Source organism: Pyrus communis, chromosome 13 (genome assembly GCF_041283825.1).
Source record: "Pyrus communis isolate YQ-2024b chromosome 13, ASM4128382v1, whole genome shotgun sequence".
NCBI classification, from domain to species: Eukaryota; Viridiplantae; Streptophyta; class Magnoliopsida; order Rosales; family Rosaceae; genus Pyrus; species Pyrus communis.
In genome coordinates this window covers 29,877,332-29,897,165 of record NC_142577.1, presented here as the reverse complement: position 1 = coordinate 29,897,165, position 19,834 = coordinate 29,877,332, and the positions used below count along the sequence as shown (strand labels likewise).

The following is a 19,834-nucleotide window of genomic DNA, read 5'->3' as shown; positions in this document are numbered from 1 at the left end:
AGTCCTTATCTTGCATTTGAAATTTTGTCTTGACTTAGGGTTAAGTTGCTTGTGGCATGGTGATGGAACTAAAATGGAAAAAGGTAGAAGAGCAAAACACTATTCGAACCCTGAGATTGTGATCTATCTAGGCTGGATTCCACCACCCACTGCCTATTATTGTAGAGTGGGATACGGTTGTACCAACTGTCAAATGTGCTTTGATTTCGTACTAGGCTACTGTCGCACTTCATGTTATATGTTGGATGCTTCAGTAGTTTTGACAAATTTTGAATTTGTATTTTACACAATTCGTTTTGGATTAGACTCTTGATATTGATGAATCACATTATAATTATTAAAAAAAAATTAAAATATCTCTTTAAGTCTTTTCGACTTCAAAAAATTAAACTGACCTAGCTTTGCCGCCTGTTGATCTTAGAAAAGAAAGTTGATAAATATATGTGTGAATTTAATGAAGTGTCGCAGTAACTTTTTACATTTGTGGAAAATCAGTGTTGAAGAATCCTGTTTTATTAGGTCCTGCAGGGAACGGGAAAGAAAGCACAATCATCATGAGAAAGTGAAAAGGCAGGCCAACTTCAATGTCAAACTTTTCTTCTTTTTTGTGACCACTTTTCTCGAAAAAAAAGTTGCCTTTTATTATGTTCTTTGCCGCGATCCATCTCACTTTTTCTCCAACTTTACCTGAATTAATATTCCCTTTCTCTTCGGTTTTCCTCAAGTAACAGGTGCAATAATTCCATCTCTCCTTTTGTTAGGTTACTTCCATTAGGGGAATACGTATATATACACATATATATATATATATATATGTAATGTTGACATGAGAATTGACGTTCGATTGTAAGATAACAGAGAGTTCATAAATAATTTTATTTTTAAGAAACTCCCTTAGCATTTTTTTTTAAAGGAAAAGAGAACTTTATTAAATAGAGAAACTGAACACCTGAGATCTCTGACATCATACAAGTTACAACAGAGCATTTCTAGCTTGATAAGGAATACAACCATCTCAAATATACAAATTGTTGCATCTGTGACCGAAATAGGTACTGTTCACTTTAACGAAAAACAACATTTTTACACTAAAAAGTCAAATCTGGTACTATTCACTTTACCTTTTATTTTGTCCTTATCATTAAAACTCATAGCTTTCAAGCCATTTTCATTAGTTTTTATTTAAAATTAGCTTACCAATAGACATAGTTCCACTCTACCGAATCAAAAGAGGAAGCAAGCCATTTAATGTCCTCCGCACAATAGTTCTAATTCTCCAAGAGATCACACGTCTTCCAGTGATAACATATAACAACCTTTGAGTCCCCTTCCACCATGGTTCTCCGGAGTTTGCGTTGTTTTGCTAGATTTAAGGCATTTCGAAGACCCATAGCTTCGGCCAACGTGATAATATAAACTATAGTACACGGGATGAATCGTGATGTTATAGAACTCAAACTTTTTGATTCCCAAACTCTTACTTCCATGGGGTGAAAACAATACCATGTGCATGTGCATGTGCTCACTCCAATATATATCAAAGAGATCATAGATAAATTTATTTTTATTTTATATTTAAAAAAGAAAAGAAAAAAGAAGAACGAGTTAGGCTCTAAAGTGCAGAGAATATCTTCGGTAAGAGGGGACCGTGTGAGTTTGGGTGAAATTAATATTTAAAGATGTCATATATTTTTGTAAAAAATGCTGTACAAAATTACGAATGACATGATTCAGGAATTCTTACACAAATTTCTCTCGTGTATTACTTCTACCGTGAAGGTAGAGGGCGTTCCAACCAATGGATGAAGTTTGGGGAGTGCTTTAGCTTCATTATCTCCTTCTCTTTCAAATGATTAATACTACTTAGCAAAAGTTACCATGAGTTAGTAAACCCTAAAGCCAATGTAACAAATCTATATCTTTTTTTACTTGCATACTTTAATAATTAATTACTAGCTACAAAACATATGGACTGCACAATAGTTTACTATTTAATTAAGGGAATTGTTATTAGCACTTCAAAAATCTCATTCTACACTCAAAACTTTCTATATTAGGAAAGAAAAATATACTTGTAAGGAGTGTAGAATGATATTTTTGGAGTGCCAATAACACTTCCCTTAATTAATTTGCTTTAATTATTCACACTCTAATGAGTTGAAGACATGAAGTTAGAGAGATTTTCAGTGTGCTGAAAACACAGTTCAATATATCATATGGACTGCACAATAATTTACTATTTAATTAATTTGTTTTAATTATTCACACTCTAATGAGTTGAAGACATGAAGTTAGAGAGATTTTTTAGTGTGCTAAAAACACAGTTCAATATATCAAGTGTCATGATACAATTGGTAGAATTTTTTCTTCTTCAAGTTTTTAGCCAATTGTTATGACATTTAGTATACTATATCATATGCCTAGCACACTGAAAAATCTCTCACGAAGTTGAAGGAGTTCACTACTACCTTTTCAACTTGAGATTCTAAATTTTGTAAAGGTACAGTTAAAATAATAGTATCTGTAGTCTAATTGTTGTCTGTAATGGCCGGGCCAGCTAATGGTATATGAGTCATTGAGTAAGAGTAAGCTCGATTGCCTGGGAATATCAGATGAGGTATGACATAATTCAAATTTAATTTGCATCTCTTTCTCAAATGGTATGCTATACAGAATACATACAATATTTCATGTAGTATATTACTAATATTTTGTGTCCCAAAAGGAACCCACCAATAATTACATAGAATACAACTTTTGTTTAAAAAAAGCTATGATAAATTGGTGACTTCATCATGGTAGTCGATCATTTTGGAGACTAGAAAGACTCAAAGAGGTATTTCAGCTTCTTCCTGCCACCTCGTGCGATTTACCGACGCCAAAAATCGAACTCAATACGTGCAGTATAGGATACGTGCCTGAAATTCTACCCTAACCACTGAGTCATCCCTTAGTGATTTCATAGAATACAACTTTAGGGCTCTCTTTAATTTGAAAAACTTCAATAGCGTCACATGTACGATACCGCTTATATAAGTACAATACTATTTGCGTTTTGGTCACTTCATACCGATCATATACAATGTGAAAGTTGCTCTAATCATGTTATATGCCAAAATTTCTCTTTAAAATGTTAGTTGGATTAAGCTTGCACACGTTGAAATTTAAAAAGAAACATATCATAAATTATGACTGGGGAATTCGTATAGCACCTAAATTTCCTTTCATTTTGTGCATTATATCGTATTATATTTTAGCCACCTAGATTGGACTTAAAAAGTTTTGTAATTATATGCATGTCACTAATGCTGCATGATAAATAAACAAATAAAACAAAATATCCCCTGCCCTATCAATACCATGTTAGATACAATCAGAACATAAAAAAAATCCAGATTCCCGTGTGGTCCTGCCCCATCTCTTAGTAAAATATAATTTTAAAATGAGCAAATTCGCGATATTATTTTTTTTCCATAATTTTTACATAAGTTTTGTAGGGTTCACTCTGTAATGTATTTTCACGATCTAAACCACGTACTTTTTAAAACACCATTCATAGATCATCCTAGTAAAAAATTTGACAAATCTAAAATCGTTAAGACATTCATTTATAGTGATGAAAATAAACGAATATGGTTTTATAAAGAAACCCTAGACTCTTAATCCAAATATCATAGGGTTTCAAATTTGGGTGATTTTTTATAAACATGATTTTAAAAGGAAGACTTAAAAGATAGAATACTCAAATCATTAAAATACATTATAAAAAAATGTCCACAAAACAATATGTCAAGGGTTGTGGAAACAAAAAATAGTGACACGGATCCGCGTATTTGTTATTTGTTAATTAACATTTAAATCATAATTTGATTAAAGGAAATGGTCAAAAGCTTTTGGTTTTTGGGTGTAAAAAGGAGGAGATTAGTGAGAGAATGAGAGGGAAGCACTGATGGCCGCCCAAGCCATCTTAGTCGTAGGGCATTGGACCAGATAATTACGTACATTATGTGACAAACCCATGTACATTTTTAATAATCTTTGATGTTTAAATTACATGCAATAATATATAATGGTGCGCTTATAATTTTTTTTTTAATATCAACTTGTTCGAATTTAACTAAGGACTTAATTATAATTTTATTTTTTATTTTTTTTGGAAAACTTAAATTATAATTTTATTGACCCCTTGTACTAGAGATTTACTTTTATTCGAAACCCTTCATCATGCTCTTTTCTCCATCCCATACTCCCATTACTTTGTCCCCTTCCGCAAAGAATCACTAATATCAGTTTTTTTAGTTAAATTGCTGTGTGAGATTGACATAACTCTTCATATTACTCTCTGATAATGAAAATCGATAGGAATGATACATGAGTTTATCCATCGTAAATTGTTTTGGTCATTCCGTCCGTCATTCTGTGAAAAATTTGTCAATATCCTTGTAAAGTGAAGGAGTTGGTTTAACGAAAATACCTTAAAAAAGATGGTCACATGGCCGCTCAATTACAATTTAATAAGGATATTGACAGATTATTTACGGAAAGACCAAATGATTTACTGTAGACAAACTCTGAGACCATTTCTATCAATTTTATTGTTAAGGACCACACTAAGGAGTAATGTCAATCTCAAAGACTATTTTAATTAAAAAGTCTCAATACTATGGGGGCCGAAAATATTAATCTAGCAAAATGCAGACGTGAGACTTTTTTTTTTTTTTTTTTTTTTTTTTTTTTTGGAAAACAGACTTTTTCATTACCAACAAGAAGCTTACATAAACACAGGCCCAAATATACATAAAACACAATACAAAAGTTGGACCTCCAAAACAACAACCACAAAAGCCCAGCCCGTGGGTTGAGCCGACAACAGAAAACACTGAACAAACCCTAGTTGCCAAGATCTCTTGCCGTTGCCGAAGCACTTCCCGACGACCACAAACTGGCCTCCTTGCAACCGCCAGAGAAGAAACCAAACCAAGCCCCAAACACAAAATGAGAAGTTGTCATTGTCCTTAATCAAACCCCAGAAGGAACCAATCTGCCACCACCAATGGAATAAACCTGGGAAGGAAACCAGTGAGACCACTGGCAACAGTGTCGAGATTGACACACAAGTGGAAGGTGGTGGTGTGAACACCCGAGCCTGAGCTCTACGCACCTTCCGATAAAGCCGTGAACAACGGTTGAACAAAGTAGCGGTAGATCGGATCACAAGTGGAATTGAGAGAGGGCAACGCCAAGTGGAAGGGGAAGAAGAGGAAGCAAGAGGACGCATGGGGGGAGGGGGGAAGACAGGGGAGGGAAGGATAAGAGGGAAATAAAAAAAGGGTTTTCCAATTGGGGCAAAGCACGGCTAAAATTGGGGCACACGGAAAGGGAAACAGAGAAATTGCAGGGGGAAAAGCAGGTGTAAAGGGAAAGGGGCAGCCACCAACCTTGGCCAAAGCTAAGGTTGGCGGCTAAACGAGGTATCGGAAATGGAAGCACTCAAACAAAGTTGAGAAAACCTCTCACACAGAGAGAAGGAGGGGTGTGTAGTGGGTTCTTTCGGCTCTTTGACGTGAGACTTTAGCTTCTTCTTCTTCTTCCTTTTTCCTTAAAACAAAAGTATTTGTGCAGGAAGTTGGTATTGCCGATCATTTTGAAATTCTCATATTGGAAAGTTTTATAAAATAGAATGCAATATATAATAAATTGTTCGTCCTACCATACATTGCAGCGAGATATTTTGTTAAGAGAAAAATTACTTATAAAAATTGATTGATCTCCTGCACATTCCTTACCTTTATTTTTTTCTTAATCAATCAATTGAACAAATCAAAAGAGAATCAACAGCTAAAATCAAGGGAAGCGGGGAAAAAGGTAAAATAGAGCGTGTAGAAATTACTTTTTTTTGAGATTGAGCGTTGTATATGTTCAATGTTTTGGTAGATAATAATACGCAAGTTGAAGACAAGATCGATGCTAGTGAGCTATTGTTCCAATCACCTAAAATATTGATGAGTAACAGTTATTTATTTTACGAGGAAGCCAAATCAGACTAAAATAGCTAGCAACTTTGGGTTAAGAAGCCAAGTGAGAGTAATGATGGAAGCTTGGAGGAAGTGATTGGTTGCCATCAAATTCTGCAGGGTTAGCCGCATTTGTCAACAGTCACCAGCAAATTTGCTTCACAAACATCTATCAAACTCCATGGATAATGAATTAATGGATGAGATTTTATACGTGGGAATGCAAGTAATGAATAATATGGTGTCGTTGTTAAATAGTCGGAATCACTCGTGCGTTTGGGAACAGTTGTTTGCATGTCGGGACATCCTGAATACGACGTGCTGCATGCCTTAATTCCTGCCTCTTTAAGCATGGTTTCGAGAGATCTTTGACCATTTTGCTCTACTCTCCTTCCCTCCTTTCCAACTTGCCAATTTCTTCACGTTTTTCCTTCTTCCAATCTCCTTCTTGTTTGGATGTTGTGAATTGATTGAGACCAAGTAAAATTACTAATCTAAGAGTAATTTCAACTCCGTAGTCTTACTTAAAAATTGACCCAAAGATTAAAGAAGAAGAAACTTTCTAAAAAGGAAGTGGCTTTGGCCTAAAGACTAAACCATAATGGAAATTGAAGTGACTAAAGTTTGAAAACAAGGGGACTACTTGAACTTTTATTCACGTTTGAGATTTTTTTATTCAAGCGATATCTTATGTTACATTAAACTTAACTGTAAAGAGGATGTTCAAAGTTGATTGGGCTCTAGTCAATTTGACTAAACTCAGGTTTGTTTTATCCACTTTCAAGCTTTCAAAAAGGGTAGTTCTATTCACACACACCTTTGTTAATTTTGTTCAATTATATTCTTCAATTCATTTGATCCGATGGTTGAAAATTGAGAAGGGAGTGTGGATAGCACCACCCTTTCAAAAAACATAGAGGAGTGTGATTTATGAAACTTTATGCAAAATAAGTTGTCCTTATATCGCACTATATAGATGATTGCATTTCAAAAGAAGCCATCATTTGGAGACTTTACCTTCAATCTTCTGTAAGGCAGTCCTATTAGAACACCTCTCACATTTAGTAAGATTATATGGGGTCAAGAGTTCCATACTTGTGTTAAAAAAAACTTCCAATTTAACATGGTCGGACAATCCTACGCAAAATTTTCCCAAAGATAAACTTTAGGCTACAACCACAAGTAGTTTGGGCTTCGGTTGATGTGTACTATTTCTAGGTCATTACCTACCTTGTGAGCCCAATTTTACATAGTTGTAAGCTGTGGCCCAAATTCAAATTTGAGCTCATAATACTTAAATGTACAGTAGTAATGATCAAAGAAATTGGTGGGCTTGATTGCACCGCGTGTTGAAAGTTGATGCAGAGAAAGGAGCACAGCCAAAACTGCGATTTTAAAAACACTTACATTGAACAGATTCACCGTCATATATTATTAAACCAAAATGTTAAAAAAATAATGAACTCGTTACATGTAAATCATTCTTCAACAGGACAAGATTCGTCCACTTTCTTGTTGATTAAGATTTGATGATCAAAGAGAGACACCATAACCATAAATTGCAAATCATCTGAGTCTGGAAGAGTGAAAGGAGACAGAAAATTCTGGACCCAGATGCCCGATAAAGGAACAGAGGTTCGTGGCTTTTAAAATTGATGGGATAAGGAAATTGTACGATAAACATGTACCGTCATGGACACAACACGCACATGTGCCTGCCAGTGGTGCTCAGTTTGACAACTGTTCCACAAATTTAGGATAGGGACTATGAGAGATGATTGTTGCTGTCAGATCGGAAAAATGTGAGAGCTCCTTTATTTTGTGGTCATATAAATTGTCAATGATTCTCTTTTCTCTTAATTTCTTTCTCATTTCTTCGGTTCCTGTTATTTGAATAATTACGATTAAATCATTCATCAGCATCTTATATTGATATAGAGACAAAAACAAAAAGTAAAATGTTAGAGAAGAAGAGGGAAGAGGAAGGGAATAGAAAGGGAGAAAATCATACTCTATTGAAATACATCATGACAAATATAAATGATGCTTCTAGTATCAATGGTATGGTGGGGAAATTATATTATGTAATTGATCACGTGGTGTAAAAGAAGGCTTAGGAAGATTTTATAAGAGATTATAAGAAAATATAGAATACTTGAAACTAACAGAAGATTTGGCGCAAAAACGAGAACAATGACATTTTAGGATTCAAACCGACGACCTTACTTACTGAGATAAAACTTGGTTCTTGTTGTAACTGATTACGTGGTGTGAGAACAAAAAATTGAGAAGGTACTTGGTGGAATGTGTTTATTAACGTTTTAGTTTAGTCGGGTACATCTCTATGTAAACATGTAAAAGTCCCACTGGAAAGTTGTTCGATCAGGTTCGAATGATCAACCTGATCAAGATGAGTAAAATTGCTCATGGAACTTCCCAACCAATTTGTCCTAGCTCTGTATCGAATTCAGTGGAAGATTCGCGCCGCCCTTTTTCGTTTGTTTTCTTCAACTGTTTAGAGAATTGGGCGGGAGCCGTAGTCGCCTTCAACAAAAAAGTACGAGGCCTTTTTACCTTCGCTGAGAGTTTAACGGCAATGTTTGGTTGGTAAGAAGTGTCACACTGCTGTGTAGTTTGTTGTTTGCTATACACCTCCTTGGGCCTAATCCGTTGATTTTTTTGTCCTACATTCAACTTATGTTATACATTTAACTTTTCATTCATTGTTTCTTTTCTTGTCACACTATTGTGTAATTTGTTGTTTGCTATACACCTCCTTGGCCCTGACCCGTTGATTTTGTTGTCCTACATTCAACTTCTATCGTACATTTAACTTTTCATGCATTGTTTATATTCTTGCCACACTGTTGTGTAGTCTATTGTCTGCTACACACCTCCTTGGGCCTGACCCGTTGATTTTTTTGTCCTACATTCAACTTCTGTCGTACATTTAACTTTTCATTCATTGTTTATATTCTTGTCACACTGTTGTGTAGTCTGTTGTTTGCTATACACCTCCTTGGGCTTGACCCGTTGAATCTTTTGCCCTACGTTCAACTTTTGCCATACATTTAACTTTTCGTTCATTGCTTCTATTCTTATCACACTGTTATGTAGTCTATCGTCTGCTATACACCTCTTTGGGCCTAACCTGTTGAATTTTTTGCCCTACGTTTAACTTTTCATTCATTGTTTCTATTCTTAGAAAATAAAACAGATTTTTCATTCATTGATCCGATATATGCCGTATACTGAATAATAATATAGTTTTCAAGAAAAAGAATGAGAAATAGCATAATTCGCATATGCCTGGAGTGGAGAATGAGAAACCGGCTTAACTTCAAACTCGGCGGTAAAGCTGTTTCAACTTTCAATCGAGTTGATACTCCGCAGTCACTAAATCCTCCCCATATGCCCATAATTCAGCAGCTTTCACATGCATCAATTATCGTATGATGGCTGTGGTAGCATAACCTTAACACTTTATTCCCCCAAAATTGTTTTGAAATGCTTAAAAAAATATGCTCTCTACACCTTTGCATTTTAATCTTAACCGGCCCCACACACCCTCCCAGTCAATGGGTGAGTGCCACCTAATCAGGCAAACCCCATCCACACAGTAGGTGTCAGGGAAAATTTTAGTTGTGACGAGAACACAGATAGTACACCACGTGTTTTTATGTAAGTGGTGGAAAATTTTATTTTTTAAATTATTAATTTTTTAACACACATATTTAACACACATATCCCACCATTTATATAACGTAATGTGATATACAATCTTGTGTGACGATGACACTGAAAAATCTCTCCTAGGTGTCAGAGCCGTTCTAGTCAGCCAGTCGTACCGAATATCATCACATGAAGGTGATAGGTTTGTGAACTTGCAAGAAGAACAAAGAAATGACAGCTTAACAGCAACATCAAGCCTACCTACTTAATTGCCACCTTGAACGCATTATGTCACGAAAAAAAGAACTACCATTGATTAATGCAACCGAACCGAGTCAAAGTTACTGTGCAAGTTCCTCTAATGCACACTGAAGGAATTGAAAGAAACAAAGCATTACAACCAATCTGTAATTTATTCCAAAAACAAAAACTTGATGGGAAAAAAACAGGGTTCAGCCCGAAACGATGACTCTGCAACTAATGAACAAGGACACCAAATAACTCAAACAAAAGCTAGACAAACCACAAATTGCTCTCCTTTTTTCCCCGTTAACTGAGAAATTAATTTAATGGGAAGAGACCTTGAGATTGAGGGACTTATTGATCCATGCCTTCCAGCTCCCACTACCCTTGCGAGTAATTGCAGCTGCTGGTATCTCATCCTTCTCCATCTTCACTGGCTGAGGCTTCTTGCACAGCATAAAGTTACGAGCTCCTTGCGCTCCGATTGTGTCCCACGGGCTCAGAGCTGCAATCAAATTTACAAACGCGACCAGAATTCAATCTCAGAGAATCGCATTGAAAAAGAATGCATAAAAACAGAACCAATTTCAACTAAGAACACCCTGATACTCTTCAATTTCATAAATTTATGTCAATACTGAGATATGGGTTTTGAAATTGGATTGGTAAGAAATAAAGGGTAAGATTCGATTCTTAAAATTCGGTTGACATGAATCAAGAACACGGATTTTTAAGTGATTAGATTGATGAATTCAAAAGTGATTAAGGATTGGTTAGGGTTAATTACCTTCAGGTCCTACGGCGGGGCAGTAGAGCAGGAAGTCATTGAGATCGGAGCCAAGAACCGGGAAGCGGCCCTCACGCGCATAGGATTTTAATGCGGTGTCCATGACGGCGGCGATGAGCTCCTGCTCGTTGACAACAAAGCGGATCGGGCCGGCACTGCCGAGCACAGTGATGCTGATCAAGAGCCTGTTGCCCTTGGCGGTGCTCTGGTTCTTCTTCTGCTTGTACAGCAACATCTTCGTCGTTTCGTAATCAAAATCAATCAATCAATCGAACAGCAAAAAGCCAGCCAACAGAAAATCTAAATTTGTTTTTTTTTCTTTTCAGAGTTCCCTCTTTCCCAACCAGTTACTGATTCAATTCAACAAAATAATCAAAAAATCGACGGACGGCGGCGACGATTAGTGAAAATCCGGGTGCGATGATAAAAAACGGACTATGAGAAAGAGGGGGAGAGAGAGCTCTGACGTAGATTTACGGGTCGACGCCGAGGCAGCGGTAGTACCAGCCTTCCTTGCAGGAGCCGAAAGCGAATGCGGACGCGGAGGAGATCGGGAGGATAGCGCTCGCCCTTGATTGTTTCAGGGAGCGCATGAAATTACTGCCGCTTGAGATTTCCACCATCAACAACTTGCTTGCTTCGAATCGTGATGAAATTTTGTGAAAGGGAGGAATACCGTGAGTTTCTGGAGAGGATCAATCGGAACGGAAACAGGAAATCCGATCGAAAGGGGAAGAAAATTGGGTATTTAGGGTTAGGGTTTCGTTGGGAACGGAGGCGGCTCTCTCTCTCGAATCAAATCCTCTCTTTCGAGATTTTTGCGATGAAATTATAGGGATAGGAGCCCCTGCTTTTATATTGGTTATTTCGTTCTGGAAATGTTTGGGCCGGTTGGGGTAAATTTCACTGCCACCGACTTCCCCTGATTTACCGCTTCCTCCTTCACTTCTGATTGGCTCGTCTTCGTACCTGTCAGTTTTTCCCTGCTGTTAATTAGTAAAAGTATATTCCCTTCGAGATCGATAGTAAAAGGAGGTGAAATATAAATTTTAGGGTAAATATTAGTTTATTACCTTCAAGTTTCATGATTTTCAACATTTGGTACATAAAGTTTTTTTCGTTCCAAATTCATACCTAAAGTGTTAATTTTGGAACAATCTCATACATCCGCTAGTCTAGCTGTTAAGGGGTCCAAAACTAACGGATGTATGAGATTGTCCCAAAATTAACACGTTAGGTACGACTCTGAGATGAAAAAAATTTCATGTACCAAATGTTGAAAACCACGAAACTTGAGAATAGTAAACTGATATTTACCCTAAATGTTATATCATATGGGTGAGATATAAAAATATTATTAAATATCAACAACATTTATCAATTCATTTTAAAAAAATTGGTCACAACCCATTTTAAATTTTGAATTTTTTTGAATAACGTTTCTTTAATTTTGACTAAAATTGAGGAATCGATAATCCACTTTACGACGAATTGATATTGATATATCAGGATATTTTCATAAATTCATATGGCGATATTTATACTACGTTGAACCAACACTGCTTTTCACTCCACTTGGTTAGGAGAATCAGTTTAATCCCTTAAAATAAAAATTGCGTTTGGGTGTTGTAATTAGAGTGAAATTCTTGGATCTGGTATTTGTATAGGAAAATGACATTATTATATTCCTATTCCTATAGAAAATTGCATGCTTTCTTGCCGCTTTCCCGTCTTCTGGTATAAAAAGGATATTTTCTTATTCAATATACGGGAAACCCGCCAAGCGTGCCTTGATTGGTAAGCGAGAAAGAGGGATGCTGATTTGTTGTGTTTAATACTAATTTGTTTGGGACATTTGGTGGGACGGGCTGTAACCTCTGACATAAAAAGCATAATCTTGTCGGGCCATGGGTCTCTCGCTTTTGTGCTAATATTGGTCGAGGTAAGATTCTATACAGTAAACTGAGTTATTGTGAATCGGATTCTGTCACTGCTCTTATACATTAAAGTTGTTCTTGGGATATTTTTTTTATTTATTGTTGTTGATGATTTAACTTGTTTTGGTTTGTTATGCAATTTGAGTTCAGTATTTTTTCAGAAGTTCTTTCTAGTCGTCGATTGCTAGTTGTAAATATAGTTGAGTTTTGTGGCCTGATGATATTTTTGTGTAATATTTTCTCTTCTTTCGGGCTTACGCCACATTGTTAATAAAAAAAATGCATAATCTGTTTTGACCCCAACTAAATAAAACTTAACATCATCAAGTGGCATTTGTTTTAGAGTGAAATTTAGGTGTACAAAATCTTCGTTTCTGGTCACTTGGTGATCAATAATTTAGAGTAATCCACTCTTGAGTCTAATATTAAAGGTAGAGATCGAAAAATTAAAAACACATTCAATTACCCGAGATGAGAGATTATGTACTTTATAATTGTCTGATGACTATATAAACTTTTTTATCAGTGTCTATGTTTTGGTAAATGGTGTATTTTTTTTTTTTTAATGTTCCTCTCGTGACAATAAACAAAATAAATAAATATAAGATTGGACTCGGATTATATAAACTTCAAGAGCATAATCCAGTCATCTCAGCCAAAAAGTAGATGCTTAAAATTTTCTTCTCACACTTTTTTCCAACTAATAGCATATGGGATCTATGGTGCATGGCAGACCAAAGGACATAAAGCTAAAAAGGATCCATGAAAATTCAGTGTTTTTGGGTCCCTTTTGAAAGAATCGAGATCTTTCTCCCGATTGATGTTTGATCGATTCGAAGATTTGGACCATTCATTGTAAATTATAAGGCCCTCATTAGTCTTATCTTATTAGCCCACCTCATACAAATTAAGAATTTGAATCTCTTTCTCTTCAACGGTTCAAATTTCTCAACCTAGACGACGAGATCCAGAAAGGATTTGAATTCCTTTGAAGTAGAGTAAGCACAAAAGCAAGTAAAGCATATTCCATGCATATTGGTAGTGCGTGCATTTGAATGCATGGATTAAGGAAGCATTGAGCATGCCACAAAATTGCATTGAGTTGAGAATATATATATATATATATATATATATATATATATATATATATATATATATATGCGTATCTGAAACATAACTGAGGTAGGATAGATACGAGGTATGAAGGATTTGATCAGATGTTCCTCAACGATGCTAAAACAATGACATCACAACACAAGATAATTTGAAGGCACCGTAGATGTGCATACAACATAGTAAATTAGTAAATAGTATACCGTATACGTGTTCCCTCTGAGGAAGAGAATGCATGCATGGATTAACATCTCGACTTTTTCCACACGTCTTGAACAATTTCCACGTGACTCTCGTAAGACTTCGGAGTATAATGAAGCCAACCTTTTTCCGCTCTAGTTCGAATCTTCATTATCTAGATTAAGTTAGTTGATCAGAGTAAGGATATATTCATTTGAAATCTAGTTTGGACCCTCTTCATGCAAATTAGAGTCTCAATTAGAAATGCTTTTTTTAGATAGCACTTTTTGCTTATTAAAGCTTTTTCTTTAAGTGTTTCTTCGTTTGGAAGCATGTCGAAAGTTTTAACAAAAATATTTATAGACATTTGAAGTGCTTTCTAAAAGACATATCTACATTAAAGGAGGGGTGAGATGTGTGGCAAGTACGAATCTCACATGGGGAAATGAGAGATATTGCACGTGTTTATAAATAATTGAATACTCCCTATATTGTCAATTAGTTTTATTATGGAACCCCTACTTTCTTCAAGCTAAACCCCATAATGAGCTACTCATAATAATTATGAAGGTTTTTTTCTTCAGGCTAAACCCCAACTTTCTTCGATTACCCATTCTCCTTGTAGTAATTATGAAGGCTTTCTTTTTAGTTTAAAATTTTCTGTTGATGACATATTTCTTTATTTTATATGTGACTGTAACAAAACTTGAGTGTACAACGAACCACTCTATTGCTTAATAAAAAAGCTGCAACTTAGAGAAGGGTGGTGTGATCCCTTTCAGCTTACATTGTTTCCCGCCAACCGAGCCGACCCAGGCCCGTGATCCAATTGAAAAGGTGGATGGGCCAATCCAAACCCAAATGTACACAAAACCATAGCACGGTACTATCCAAAACCCAATAGTGCCTTACATAAATTAGGGGTGGCAAAGCGACAAGGGCGGCGGACCACTTCCATCCTTAAAGTCTATTGAGTGGCGATCGGTTGTTGTGTGGTCTCTCTGTGAATGGTTGCCTTATTGACATTTGCACCACTTCCTTGCCCTTCAAAAAGTGACTGTCTTATCATTTTATATACCTGAGTTCCTCAGCCCACATTTTTTCCATTCCATGCATCCTCCTACATATCTTCTAATCCAGAACTAGAAAAACCAGAAATTTATTATCGTTATTGTTTCGATAAATTACGATGAACAACATCTTCGGACTTCTCAGGCTTCGGATCAAGCGAGGAGTCAACCTCGCCATCCGCGACGTCAAGACGAGTGATCCGTACCTGACGGTCACCATGGGATCGCAGAAACTGAAGACAAAAGTGATAAAAAGGAACTGCAACCCTGAGTGGAACGAGGAGCTGACGCTTTCGATCACCAACTTGGAAGAACCCATCCATCTACAAGTGTACGACAAAGACACGTTAACCGTGGACGACAAGATGGGGGATGCAGACATAGACATCAAACCCTACGTCGAGTGTCTGAAGATGGGGTTAGACGCGGACGCCCTCCCGAAGGGCTGCGCCCTCAAGAAAGTTCAGCCCAACAGGACCAATTGCCTCTCCACCGAGAGCTGTTGCGTTTGGGAAAATGGCAAGATTGTTCAGGACATGATTCTCAAACTGCGAAACGTCGAGTGTGGCGAAATCGTGCTGCAGATTGAGTGGATCAACCTTCCTGGTTCTAAAGGTTTAGCAGGAGTCTAGGTACAACATAATCTATTTGCTCTCTAGTGTAACTTGTGTTTTCCCTTTGTTTAATGTATTCTCTTCAATGTGAAATTATATGAATCATGTAACTAAAATAATTTTTTTGTTTGTTTGAAATGTTCGCTTTTGGAGTTTCTGCAAGATCTTTTTGTGTGGACAAATAAGGAAAATGTTACAAGGATTTTGGAACTGGTCAAATCTTTTATTAAGCCATATGAGCACTTTCCATTGAATTTTTAAGCTGTAAACTAAAAAAACCAAAGAAAAATTATTGGCAGGGACCAAATTCTAGCCTCAATTATCACAATTTTCCAATGGCTCAAACGTTTCTGAAACGTCTAGCATGAATTTTAAGAAGCTTATGATGAGGCCAAACTGCTACAACATGAAAAGTTTTATGATGAGGATTCAACGGTTTGTTTGGTTCAATTTGTTTTAATTCGGTGTGGTTCACATTTAACTAGTTAAGAATTGTGAATTGAGCCATGTATAGCTAGGCTGGTTCTGCTTTTGGATGTTTTAACTATTATTTTTGGTCAACAAGCAATTGATTTAGACCGGTCTGTTCCGGTTCACCAGTTTTCCCCCAAACCCTACGTTTATACCTTTGCTTCTTATGGACTTGGAGAGAATCATCAATAGCACATCTTGTAAGAAGGGGCATTGCCTTAAATAAAAAAAATAAAAAATAAAAAATCTGGGCATTTGGAATTTTGGTCAAAGATATGATTTTTTCTTCCAAGTTATGCATAGATATCGAAATTTAGGGTAATAGATTATTGAGATACCTTATCTTCCAAACGTGTTTGTTTGGTCCAAAAATCCCCCTCTTCAAAACAAGCATTTGAACAAAAGAACCAAGGTCGCCAAATTGAACACTAATCTGAAATTTCTTTAATTGAACTAATATGGCTTCCACTTCAACTTCTTCAACAATTTCTTTGCAAACCATTGCTCAAAAAACATCCTTCTCCTCAAACCCAGAAACCAAAACATCCCACACAAACCTTAGCTTTCTATACTCGTTGCGGTTCGCTACTAAATTTGTAATTGTGAAGTACGCTACGAGTGGAATTGTAGGCTGAGCTGCTATAATCTATGATGAAGTAGCTAGCTAGGTGTAAAAGTAGATGAATTAGGTTACAAAACTTATGTGTAATGTATAAATGTGCAACTTACATTGCCTGCCATTCACAGACAATATACATGCCAATCTCATCATGTCAAAATCATCACACAACAAAATCAAGCTGTTATTTGTGAAGATTTTGGTTTCCCCCACCACATTTGCTTGTATCCATTTAAAGATGATGGAGATTTCGCTTCAGGACGCGAGTACTCATGTTTATTATAATCTGTTGAGATTCGTTGTTCTTGATGATCGTCTTCATCTTGCGTGGACAAGGAGTTCGCGTTACTACTACGCGAGGAAGTCGAGCCAGTAAACATAGTGTCATCAATCACTTCCTTTCCCTTGCATATGATCTTAATATTGCAGCTTGTTTCAGGCGCATTTTGTAGGATCTGACTTGCTATTCCACTCCCTTTCTTGAACCTCAGTTTCCTCAGACTTGATTTGGTGGTTCCAACTACTAGGTTTCTTATGTTTTGAGTAGGAATAAGTTCTAGGATTGCCTTGGCAACTGTATCACTCTCAATAAGCATAATCTCCGTCTTAACCTGTTCCGTTAACATCATATTAATCGTCATACAGAGGTTAATTAGTACTAATAGACTTGTAATTAAATAGCCATAGAGTGTCTGTACTTCGGAATCTGGTAATACCTTGGCAGATGAGCAGGCATCAACGTATTTGTGAAGGAGTTTCCTCCTTCTGTCTCTTTCTAGGGCCATCCAATTCTCCATCATAATTGTATTCACACTATTTTTTGGAAGCATTCCTACTGCATATCAGAAGAACCAAGACAAACGTACAGAAACATCTTTCACTAATGATGAATTAATATATACGTTAAAAAAAATCAGTTAGTTGATTGAATGCAGTCATAACCCTAATGTCAATCGTCTTTACAGCTTTTGTCAAACAAAAAAAGCAAAAAAAAAAAAAATAGAATACTAGATTTTAATCCTTAATTAAGCTGAAGTTTTAAAAAAAAAAAAATGTCTTATACAAGATTAAAATTTGATTTTAGTCTCTAGATTCTATTTAATTTCAACATATGTATTAAATGTCTCTCTTTTTTCTTTATAATTTTATGGTGTTCATAAATTAAATTATATGAAAATATTATAAATTTTAATTCTCATTATGGTAAGTATCTTTTGTAAGAAAATATTTTCGTAGAGATTTTTTGGTACACTTATGTTTTGGCATATTTTCTTATGTGCCACTAATTCATTATAATATATTTAGGTACGAACATTTTGGTACACTAGGTTAGTATAATATGTTTAGGTGCGGATATTTCGGTATACTAGTTTATTATAATATATTTTGGTACCAACATTTTGGTACACTAGTTTAGTATCATATATTTAGGTACAAAATTTTTCAGTACACTTATATTTTTGCATATTTTCTTATGTGCCACTAATTTACTACAATATATCTAGGTACGGATATTTTGGTATACTAATTTAGTAAAATATATTATGATACGGACGTTTAGGTACACTAATTAGATGAAATAAAATAAAATAAAAAAATTAAAATGTGTATAATAATAAATTTTAATTTTAATGTAATATCTATTAAAAATATAATATGAATTTGAATTTGAATTAAGTACATATTAGATGACTAAAATCAATATTCAATCTAACACAAGATTTTATTAAATTTTAATCTTCTTCAAGGATTAAAGTTCAAAAATCCCAAATCATCTTTACAGCTAGAAAATCAGGTTAATCTGAAATTTGTGTTGAACTCCTGTGGTTAGTGTAAGGCTTTGATGGATTCAACTCAAATCAACAACTCATACAATTTATATGTATGCTTTATAAGGTATGTCAACCCTGTACCTTCCACTTTGAAAATTATAAAAATTATATTGTACTAAATTATAAAAAGAAAAAAGATATATATTATGCGTATTCGATAATATAGATGAAAAGTATGAGTCATGACATAGACTATACATCATCCAGGTTCAATGTATTAGACTCGTACAATTTGGGACTGCTTCAAGAAATGTTCTAATCGTTTTTTGACAACCAAAAACAGTTTTGATTTTGTTTGACAAAAAACCTTTAACTGTTTCAAGATCTCTAAAAGTTGAGCAATTAAACATTTACTAACAATTTCGACGTGTTTCTAATAAAAGAAAACCAAAAGGGTTAATGAACAAAACGGCTTACAAACAAGCCTTCCAAATTTGACCTTGTTCCAACTCACCGGCGGGCGCGTTTACGAAGACACGCAAACACAAACACAAATAATGATGAGAATTTGAATTAGATTAGCTGAACTTACAAGGAGAAGGAACGTATCGGATCGGTGCAAAGACATGGACGAGGACTAGTATTACTGAAGATTGATCACGATCATGAGTCACCGCCGTGTGACTCAGTGTCCAGAGAAGCGCATCCATGCTAGACTCGCTCTTCTGCCCCCCAACAGCTACGTGATAATAACAAGGAACGGCCTCTTCCTTTTCCTTAAAACTATCCTTGAAGTTAAAATTAAAATCAATGGAAAACAGACTTTCATCATCATCATCATCATCATCATCAGCATCAAAAGCAGGTTCTAATTCTTCTTCAATTGATGTCAAGGGCAAGAGCAAGGGCGAGGGCATCCTCGTCTCTTCCTTTGTCATCGTCGTGCTTACAATAAAAGCCTTGTTAAACTGCTGGCAGGCGTCGTCGTATCCACCAGCAACCAAGCCCAATGGTTCCAATCTCCGATGCCAATAACGACAGAACGCAGCAAATAGTTTGACTATTCTCTGCGCTATGCTTCGAGTGTCTGGAGATTTTGAAAGAGACAGAAGAAAAAACTGGGAAGTGAAGCAGCCTAGCTAGCTAGCAAGGTTGGCACTTAAAGGAAGCTGCTAAATTACACGTTCTTGTCAACTTGCCCGCACCGCAAGCAAGATCATCAACGTCGTCGTCACTATTCTCTCCTCTATTCATCTCTAGGAGTCATGTTTGTTGAAAACATCAGCAGTTGAAAACATTGGCAATGTTGAAACTGTTGGCAGTTTAATGAATGCCCACATAA

At 35.9% G+C, this 19,834-nt stretch overlaps 3 protein-coding genes across 3 annotated transcripts; 1 reads left to right on the top strand and 2 right to left on the bottom strand.

The window, feature by feature from the left end:
• Window positions 1–9,972: 9,972 nt before the first annotated feature.
• Window positions 9,973–11,697, bottom strand: LOC137737566 (uncharacterized protein At4g22758). Its single transcript, XM_068477087.2, has 2 exons — window positions 10,717–11,697; window positions 9,973–10,434 (listed from the first exon to the last, which is right to left on the bottom strand). The coding sequence occupies exons 1-2, from the start codon at window positions 10,949–10,951 to the stop codon at window positions 10,253–10,255; spliced, it is 417 nt and encodes a 138-aa protein (XP_068333188.2). The 5' UTR covers window positions 10,952–11,697; the 3' UTR covers window positions 9,973–10,252.
• Window positions 11,698–14,918: 3,221 nt separating this feature from the next.
• Window positions 14,919–15,849, top strand: LOC137737564 (protein C2-DOMAIN ABA-RELATED 7). Its single transcript, XM_068477084.2, has one exon. The coding sequence runs from the start codon at window positions 15,136–15,138 to the stop codon at window positions 15,646–15,648; it is 513 nt and encodes a 170-aa protein (XP_068333185.1). The 5' UTR covers window positions 14,919–15,135; the 3' UTR covers window positions 15,649–15,849.
• Window positions 15,850–16,750: 901 nt separating this feature from the next.
• Window positions 16,751–19,834, bottom strand: LOC137737565 (uncharacterized). The gene is made up of 3 exons (XM_068477086.2): window positions 19,085–19,834; window positions 17,437–17,555; window positions 16,751–17,331 (listed from the first exon to the last, which is right to left on the bottom strand). The coding sequence occupies exons 1-3, from the start codon at window positions 19,428–19,430 to the stop codon at window positions 16,897–16,899; spliced, it is 900 nt and encodes a 299-aa protein (XP_068333187.2). The 5' UTR covers window positions 19,431–19,834; the 3' UTR covers window positions 16,751–16,896.